The sequence below is a fragment of the Callorhinus ursinus genome, unplaced genomic scaffold, assembly GCF_003265705.2.
Source record: "Callorhinus ursinus isolate GAN/ISIS: 27379988/994484 unplaced genomic scaffold, GSC_fseal_2.0 scaffold633, whole genome shotgun sequence".
NCBI classification, from domain to species: domain Eukaryota; kingdom Metazoa; phylum Chordata; class Mammalia; order Carnivora; family Otariidae; genus Callorhinus; species Callorhinus ursinus.
In genome coordinates, this window is record NW_027397688.1 from 10,129 (window position 1) to 19,602 (window position 9,474).

At 48.6% G+C, this 9,474-nt stretch overlaps 1 protein-coding gene and 1 pseudogene across 1 annotated transcript; both read left to right on the forward strand.

The window, feature by feature from the left end:
* The first annotated feature begins 1,832 nt into the window (after positions 1-1,832).
* LOC112819259 (glutathione S-transferase theta-1-like) lies at positions 1,833-5,704 on the forward strand. Its single transcript, XM_025866246.2, has 3 exons — positions 1,833-2,022; positions 3,683-3,770; positions 5,523-5,704. Exons 1-3 carry the CDS (start codon positions 1,911-1,913, stop codon positions 5,683-5,685), a joined length of 363 nt encoding a protein of 120 aa, XP_025722031.1. The 5' UTR covers positions 1,833-1,910; the 3' UTR covers positions 5,686-5,704.
* Positions 5,705-5,785: 81 nt separating this feature from the next.
* Positions 5,786-9,468, forward strand: LOC141372066 (centrosomal protein 15 pseudogene; annotated as a pseudogene).
* The last annotated feature ends 6 nt before the right edge of the window (positions 9,469-9,474 follow it).

Consider the following 9,474-nt stretch of genomic DNA (forward strand, 5'->3'; position numbering starts at 1 on the left):
ACACTTGTAGAGTGCTCTGAGCATTGGTTGGGAGCATTCTGTCTAAATGGCCTCTATCTCTTTTTCTATAAAATAAGAAATCCATCAGTCTCTTGTGAGTTCAGATCCTAAGGAAAAGATTAATTCTGGAGCATGGGCCAAATTAGGTTTTGAGCCTTCAAGACTGAGGCTGAGCCCTAGACAGGATCCTGCCCAGCTCCTCCCGGGGTGCTGACTAGGGTCAGCGGGAAGTGGGGACCGAGTAACTTGCCACCTCTGAGGGTCTAGCTCCTCTTTCAAACTTCAACATCTGAAATCTGAAGTTCTCATCCTTCCTTAAATTTTTTTTTCATTTGGAAATCATTATTACCAACATTTGCTTTCTTTAGAAAGACCTTTCTTACTGTGTAGAAAATGTTATGTTCTTGCGGCTGCATTTTCAGTTGGACTTATGTTAGGAAATGACACTGACACCATATGACCAGCCAGGTGGCATGCTCTGGGGGACCCCGGGGTAGTAAGGAACAGGCCTGAGACTGAGGCTCAGCAGGTGAGTCCAGGGGTGATGAGTTGTCAGGGCCCTGTAGGGCTCTAGCCTCCTCATTATTTTATCTACCTATCTATTTATTATTGAAATATAACTGACATAACACTGTGGAAGTTGAAGGTGTACAACTTGTTGATTTGATACATTTATATATTGTAATATGAGCTAACACTCTATTATGTCACCTAATTCTCATTTCTTTTTCATAGGGAGAATAACAAAATCTCGTCTCTTAGCAACTTGGAAATCATAATACACTTGTTGTCTATGTTGTTGACAACAAATGTTGTTGACTAATAACCATTATGTTGTGATAGATCTCCACAACTGATTTATCTCCAAGTTGCAAGTTTGTACTCTTACACATTTTTCCAGGCTTCCCACCTCGCAGTGCCTGGTGACCACCATTCTACTTTGCCTCTATGAGTTTGGCTTTTTTTAGATTTCACAAAGAAGTGTGATTACACCGTATTTGTCTTTCTCTGTTTGACCTATCTCACTCTGCATAATGCCCTCAGGGTCCATTCAGGTTGTCACAAATGGCAGGATTTCCTTCTTTCTCATGGCTGAATAGTATTCCATTGTGTATACATACCACCTGTTCTTTATCCACTCTTCCTTGGCGGACACTTAGTTATTTCCATGTTTTGGCTATTGTGAATAATGCTGCGATCAACGTGGGGGCACAACTATCTCTTTCATATCCTGTTTCCATTTCCTTTGGATATATGCCCAGAAGTGGGATTGTTGGATCTCTCCCCATCATTTTAAAGTTGGAGAAACTGAGGCCCAGAGACAGCAAGAAACAAATTCAGGGAATGTGATGCACTGTGCTGGCAGGAGCAGGAAGACCAAGGCTGCCAAGTTACAGGAAGCATAATCTGAGATGAGTGAGTTACCACAAAATGCTAAACATAAGCCCTGAGGCTGTGCCACTTGCTGGCATCACGATCTCGGGAGTGTTCTTAGGAACATGGACTCTGGAACCAGACTTTCTGGGTCCATAATCACTTCTTGCCTCAATCTCGACATCTCTAAAATGGAGATGATAGGAAATTCTGACAGCGACAACGTGGATGAACCTTGAAGACACCACGGTAAGTGAGATAAGATGGTCACGAAGGACTGGGGACCCTCGGCGGGACCCTTGGAGGGGCGACCATCGCGTCACCACCCCGCCGGCTGGGCCCTGCGCTCTTGGTCCCAACCCCTCAGACGCGCCCCTAGCCCCTCCAGCGATTGGACCAAAGTGCCTGGGTGACTGCAGTCCCCCAATGGGGAGCGGAGGCTGGTGGGGCGTGGCCCCAGGACCGAGGGAGTTTCTTGGCTGCGCTCGGGTTCGCGGAGTCCCTGGGGTCGCGAGTCCGGTCCTGCTGCCCCCGCCATGGGCCTGGAGCTTTACCTGGACCTGCTGTCCCAGCCCTGCCGCGCCGTCTACATCTTCGCCAAGAAGAACCGCATTCCCTTCGAGCTGCGCCCGGTGGACCTGCTCAAAGGTGCGCCCAGGCTTGGGTTTGGGAAGCCAGAGGTCGGGGAGGAACGGGGAGGCCAAAGATTGCTTAAGAGGACGATCGGCCCCAACCCCTTCTTAGGGCCATTGCTGAAAAAGGTGAGCCACCGGGGAGATCCGAGAATCGGGTAATCCCCCAAACTCTGCTCGGTCCCGGGGGATAGACGACGGGGCTCGGCCGAGGCCGAGTGAAGGGGTGGGGAGCTTGAGGAAAAAGAGAGACCTGGTGAACAAAACCAGGGTGTATCTCGACATAGGGAGAGAGGACCTCCAGAAAAGAGATGGGGGCAGGAGGTGGGGGGTCAGGGCGCCCAGCATAGAGACTGCGGCAGAGCCGAGTCCCTCCTCTGTGGTCCCCAACTGCCGAAAATCTGCCACAGCAGTCACCAGGGTCCCGACCTTCCAGCCCTGCGCTATGCATCGGCGCAGTCTGCATTGGGGGTCCCTCTCTGTCCCTGCTTCTGCGCTGCCTTCTTCTGCTTTCCCTCTGCCTTCTTGTTCCTGCCGGGAGGGGCACCCCAGGGGGTATGCCGGGAGCCTGAGGGGAGACTGCAGGGGAGGCCGCCGGAGCTTGCTGGGCCGGGCACTCTGAGCTGGAGGGCCTGTCTCTCTTCTCCCGGCTTCTCCTGGGGGGATGTCCCACTTGTCCTGCCCAGGGGTTACTCTGCCGAGTACAGGGGACAGCGCCTGGGGACCAAGCAATATCCCAGCCAGACTGTTAAATAAAGGGTGCAGAGCGGTGTGTTTCACTAGGAGAGCAGGGCAGGTGTGTCTGGTGAAGGCGCAGTCTAAGGGGAGGGAAAAGGGAGGATAGTGGGTGTGTTTGAGGCTAGAGTGTTAAGGCAATCATGTATGGCTTCGAGGAGCTTCCACCTGATCCTGGGGTGATGGGGAGCCACTGAAGGCTGTTGAGCAGGGTGGCGATAAGCCTAAATGCTCTTCAGAAGCTTCTCTCTGACTGCATCTGCAGGAGTAGGCACCAGCCCTACAAACTCAAGCAGAGGCCAGGATCCCAGGGGACATGTGGCTGTACCTTTTGGGGGGCGGTAGGTGGGACAAAAATGTGACTGTTCCAGCTCCAGCGGAGCCTAAAAGCAGGGCCAGCCCCGTGTCCCCAGCGGCCAGGGCAGGGTGAACAAGGGAACACAGAGGAGCAGGGGTGGAAGTTGTTTGCCAGTAAATAGATACCAGGAAAAAGCCACTTCTCTGTGTTTGGTGACCTTACCTTAGAGTCCACAGGGAAAGGGGCACTGTAAGAAATCAGAGCGCCGGAGCGCCGTTCGGGTGACCAACCACCCTCCTCTGTCAGCTTGGGGCACCCTGAATGTGTACTTAATGAGGCCGGGGATGGTGCAGAGGTGGTGGGTACGGTGAGTGTGAAGGCCCAGCTGAAGCCTCCTATCCTGCACCTTGGGCTGTGGGTGGAGCTTGTGCCCAATGGCACTTGGCATGGGATGTCGAGGTCCATTTTGCAACATTTGGCAGAGTAGCATCCCGTTTCTCCCAAAGTGGCCCTCACTAGCCTTTGCCATGCAGGAGAGCACCTGGGGGCTGGAGAAGAGCCATGAAATTGGGGCCTGGGCATGGTAGGGAGTGGGCAGGGCTCAGTGTTTCCTCCTTCACCCACCGTGATGGGCTCTCTGCAGGCCAGCACCTCAGTGATGCCTTTGCCCAGGTGAACCCCCTGAAGAAGGTGCCTGCTTTGAAGGATGGAAACTTCACCTTGGCTGAGAGGTAACTGGGGCCCTGGGGCTGCTCCCAGAACTCACTGGATCCATCTTGTCCTAACCTTTTATTGTATTGTATTGTATTGTATTGTATGTATGTCTGTATGTATGTATGTATGTATGTTAAAGAGAGAGAGAGCTTGAGTGAGCTGAGTCAGGGGCAGAGGAAGAGGGAGAAGAGAGAAAATCCACAAACAGACTCCCTGCTGAGCTCAGAACCTGACAGGGGCTAGATTCCAGGACCCTGAGATCATGACCGGAGCCCAAACCAAGAGTCGGCTGCTTAACTGACTGAGCTGCCCAGGCGCCCCCTAACTCTCTATTTCAGAGACAAAAAACTAAACTCCTCAGAGGTGAAGGGCTCTTAGCCCAACATCCCATAGAGAGTCAGGGCTGGAACCTGGACCCCTGCCTGCCCGCTGGTCCAGTTCACAGAGATGCTTGGACAAGTAAACATCTATTTTACTTCTGTACCCATCCTGTGGTTGTTGGTGAGAGTGCCCCAGGGCAGGGGTGCAGGGCAGGGCAGGGGCAGCGCTCTGGCTCGAGATGGCCCATGGGCATCTGGGCTACCCAGTGGCTCCAAGTGTGGGCAGCAGCCTCCCTGGGTGGGCCTCACCCGAGGGAGGACCATGAGACATGTGGGTGTTTTACATCACAACAGGTCCCAAGAAGTGAAAAGGTCTAGTCTTTTTCCCAGTTCTGCCCCCTTTTGTCACCTGAGTCACCCCACCCATAACAAGGAGAACTTGAAATTTTAGAACCTATCTTTGGAATTATGAGATGGGTGCATCCCTCCAAGAATTCCTAACACTATGCCAGTGTCATTTTTTTTTCTTTCTGCTGCTCTCTACTGTCCTGGGTCCTTGTGTCACCCAGTGTTGAGCACCACGGTACCTGCTAGGAGCATTGTGCGATTTCTGCATTCCTCTGTGTCTTTACTCACTGTCAGGAGGTCTGTGACTCCCGGGGACCTGCAGCCCTCCTCAGAGGTGGTTTGAACCCTTAGCTGGGAGGAAAAGGAGCTCTCGTACAGAGTAGTGAGTTGTGAAGCCAGGGCATGGATACAGGATTCCTAATAGGGAACAGAGGTTTTCTGCCCTTATTGGCTGGGGTGCACACCACTTGGGGTACCCCAAGTTCCTGAAAGCTTTCCTATGGCCCCAAATTCATGCATCCTCAGGGCCCTTCCGGGTCCATCCCTGTCCCAACACCATGGTAGCCCTCATAACCTAGGGCAGGAGGAGAGCTCCAGGGGCCTGGTCTGTTCTGCTGTTCCATGATCCTGCAGCAGCCGCAGTGTTTCCTACAGGGTGCTTTAGGGAGAACAGAAAGATGAGGGGAATGCCTTTTTGAGTGGTCAGGCCATCTGAGGCTGGTCTGGATGCCAGAGGATGAGAATGGATGCAGACTGGAAAGAACTGAGCTTATTCAAGGCTCAGCTTTGATGGTGTCTCCTCCAGGAAGCCCTCTGACCCTCTGATCAGAGACTGTCTCTGAACACCTGGCAGGATACTCTGCTGTGGGCTTTTGTCCGGTGGGAGCATGAGCTCGCGTGTTAGCCTCAGAAAGACTCTCAGCCCTGCCGCCAAAGTCCCTGTGCCCTGGGCAAGTCCCTTCACTGTCTAAGCCTGGCTGCCTTCTCTGGAAAGTGAGGCAAATACCTTGGCACATCGTCAGGAAGATTAAAGAAGGGCCTCTGATTAAGCCCCTAGCACAGTGTCCTTCCTCCACCCATCATGTCATCCCTCCCCTGCAGCGTGGCCATCCTGCTCTACCTGACCCGCAAGTATAAGGTCCCCGACCACTGGTACCCCCAGGATGTACAGACCTGCGCCCTTGTGGATGAGTACCTGGCATGGCAGCACACAGCCCTGCGGAGAAGCTGCCTCCGGGCCCTGTGGCATAAGGTGAGGCCCTGAGGTCATCGCCCCAAAGGGGCTAAAGCACCATTGCATTCTTTTCCGTTTGGGTAGCCTCTATGAAATTAACTTTGACTCCACGTTGCTATCCAACCCATCTAATACGGTCTTTTTTTGAGACATGTATTTTTCAGTTCTAGAAATTCCATTTGGTTCTTTTTTAAGTTTCCATTTATGTGCTGAAATTCACCATCCGTTTTCCCATTTGGTCCATCTTTTCTTCTAAAATTTTTAACATATTTATAATAGTTACGTAGAAGTCTTTGTCAGCGAATTTTCATACCTCGGTCCCCTGTGGGTCTATTTCTATTGGCCATTTTTTTATCCGCCTGATTATGGGTCACATTTTCTTCTTTTTTGTATGGTGTGCTAGACATTATGTTCAAAAAAAAGGTAGAGCTTTACAGAGGAGGTCCGAGTGCGACTGGGACAGTCACCTGCAGCTTTTGCATGCAACCGGATGATTTGCCTTCAGGCTCCGAGCCTTCAGAGCCTTCACTTGATCTTTATCTGTATTGGCCCTGGCTCTTCAGCCAAGCAGAAAGCTTATACGGCAGCTTTGACTAAAGATGACGTTCTTGTTTGCTCAAGAAATTCACCTTTATAAAAGACATGGAGAAATCGTATCACAAAGATTAATGTTACTTCAACAAAGGTAGAATAAATTTATAGATGAAAACAAGGAAAAGGCATCTCAGATGCAAGCCGCTGAGACTGCTTGTAAAAGGAACCTTGGTCTTTTAATGGATACAGAAGCATCAGAAAAGTCTCTAGAGACCCGGATTCACCCAAGTCCATCACCAGAGGTGGTTTCTCTTGAGACTCTTTACTGGACATCAGTAGAAGAATATATTCCCAAATGGGAACAGTTTCTTTTAGGAAGAGCACCATATTCTATCGGTGTTGAAAATGAAAACGAAGCAGAAAATACCGTTCAGAATGAGGCGCAGTGATAACTTCTTCACATACTCTTTTCAAAAAAACCTGTTTAGTACAGCTGAATATTAAAGAATATGTGGGCCATTTAGGGTACCTTAGGAATCGAATATGTTCATATTGTCCCATTACCTCCTCGATGACGTGAAGGTAGGAGAATCGGCTCACAAGTCTCAGGTTCTATCACTTTGAGACCTACTATCACTTCAGGGTCACGAATTGGCTTTTTGCCAATTCCATGGAAGTGTTAAGAGCTAATATTGAAAGGTGGACTGTTTATTAAGTAAGTCTCTAAATAAGTGTTATGTGTGTCATTTTTAAAAAAAATCATTTATTGTCGTTCTCATCCAAACAGTGAATACTGGTTGTTCTGATTAAAAAAAAAAAAAGGTAGAGGGGCACCTGGGTGGCTCAGTCATGATCCCCAGGGTGCTGGGCTCCCTGCTCAGTGGGGCGCCTGCTTCTGCCTCTCCCTCTGATTTCCACTCGCCCTGCTTGTGCACTGTCTCTCTATTTCTCTCTCTGTGTCAAATTAAAAAAAAAAAAATCTTAAAAAAGGAAAGGTCATCTGCTCTTCTGTCTGAGCCAGCCATGTATGATTCCAGTTATATGAGATCCTTAGAGTAGTTCTGTTCATAAAGACAAAAAAGTAGAAGGATGGCTGTCAGGGGTTGGGGGGAGGAGGGTATGGGAAGTTTTGGTTAATGGGGACAGTTTCAGTTTGGGAGGACGTGTGAGTTCTGGAGATGGTTGGTGGTGTTACCTAACCCCCGAGGCTAGGTTCCTGAGTCTCAATGTCATAGAAATGAAGACTGAACTTGAGAGAAAGAAAACAGGTGGAGTTTATTAGAGATAGCTTGTATAAAAGGGGCCGACAAGACAGAGGAATGTCGCTACCCGCCTCGGTAGCGTTGCGAGGCTTATAAAGGCACTTTTCCAAAGGGTGAGGGGCTGGGAATGGGGAAGCGTCCCTTCAGTCCCACGGTCATTATCTTGTGGGCGTCCCTTTTTATTTATTTATTATTTTTTTTGTGGGCGTCACTTTTTAGTGGACACAAGACAATCACAAGATGCTTTTCTTCATGGTCGACATTCTTCTAGGGCTCCTGGAAAACAGAAATACTTGGGCAAGCAGGCTTTAAATCGTTACTGCTGATTTTGGCCAGGCAACCATTACTCCCTCACGGCTCTTATCTCTCATTCATTCTCTTCCCCAGAAGGAGATATTTGTCTCCAAGCTCATGGAAACTTTTAACCCTTGTCGCAGACCGGTGACTTTCACAGGAGCTTAGTCCCCTCTTGCTTTCCCTCTACGATGTCTGAGGTGATAGTTGTACATGCTTCTGGTGTGAATGTGCTTAGTGCCATGGAGCTGTACACTTAAAAATGGTTAGATGGGAAATTTTATGCTATGTGTCTCTTACCATAATTAAAAATTAAAAAAGTTATAGTAACATGTAATCAGTAGAAAAATCATTAATGCACTATTTTGCATTCTTTTCTCATACTGTGTCTTCGGAATCTGGTGTGTATTTTGCATGTGCGGCACAACTCAGTCAGGACCGACCACATTTCAAGAGCTAGCCACTAGCGGCTACCATAGCAGACATCATAGGTTTCGGCCCTTCTTCTTTTTTGTTTTTTGTCCTTTCTTTTATTTTTTTATTTTTAAAAGTTCTATAACTCCTTGATGGCTTTAAAGAAAGATAAGATTATGTTCTTTCCACCATTGTTACTATGGGAGCTCTGGTTTTTGTGACGTTGATGTCCTTATCAGAAGTGGGATTCCTTTTTTTTTTTTTTAAAGATTTTATTGATTTATTTGACAGAGAGAGAGAGGTAGCCTTATTTTTTAAAGTGTATGGCTAATTGTGGGCCATGGGCTTTATTTCTCTGTCTCCTGTCATTTCTTACATAAAACAGAAACAGGACAAAAATTCAAAAGACCTCTTCGTTGTCCTCGTTCCTTCCCGAGTGGCCGTTCTGCTCTGGGCTCTGGTGGGAGTCTTCCAGTTCACGATTTTATGCATTATTACACTTAGGTGTCATCATAAGCAAAATAAAGTTTTGCTTTGAGTGTTTTAAAATTTTATATAAATGCTCTCATATCACTCTGCAATGTGCCTTTTTCTGTATTGCCATTGGTGGATCTAATTTATCCATTTTAACGACTCTATAGTAATTCATTGTATAAATAAATCAGAATGTATTTATTACCCTATTATGACCTTTTATCTTTAAAGAGGAACAAAACCACTCTTTAAAACCTTAAGAATTGGGGCGCCTGGGTGGCTCAGTCGTTAAGCGTCTGCCTTCGGCTCAGGTCATGATCCCAGGGACCCGGGATCGAGCCCCTCATCGGGCTCTGTGCTCCGCGGGAAGCCTGCTTCTCCCTCTCCCACTCCCTCTGCTTGTGTTCCCTCTCTCGCAGTGTCTCTCTGTGTCAAATAAATAAATAAATAAATAAATAAATAAATAAATAAATAAAACCTTTAAAAAAAAATAAAACCCTAAGAATTTTGGATCAACCAAACCAGAACAGAAGGGAAATGTAGACGATCTATTGCAGGGGCGAGGACGATAAAAAATGAGGGCGGAGGGCTAGGTCGGTTGTGCGCAGTGAGAGCCCATTGTGCCCTCCTGAAGGAGTGGCTTCTCCCCAACATCAGCCTTAGACACTGAGCAGGGATACCCTGTGGCCAGCACCCTTTACGTGAAAAAGAAGCTGGAGGGGCACACCAGTGGCTGTCCGTTAAGCGGCTGCCTTCGGCTCAGGTCATGATCCCAGGGTCCCAGAATTGAGCCCCACGTTGGGCTCCCTGCACAGCAGGGAGTCTACTCTCTCTCCCTCTG

What these genes read in the sequence shown, in the direction of transcription:
- LOC112819259 (XM_025866246.2), top strand. Translation starts at nt 1,911, where the DNA reads ATGGGCCTGGAGCTTTACCTGGACCTGCTGTCCCAGCCCTGCCGCGCC. An exon ending in CCCGGTGGACCTGCTCAAAG is followed by an intron (nt 2,023 to 3,682) that starts GTGCGCCCAGGC and finishes GGCTCTCTGCAG; the next exon opens with GCCAGCACCTCAGTGATGCC. An exon ending in AACTTCACCTTGGCTGAGAG is followed by an intron (nt 3,771 to 5,522) that starts GTAACTGGGGCC and finishes CCTCCCCTGCAG; the next exon opens with CGTGGCCATCCTGCTCTACC.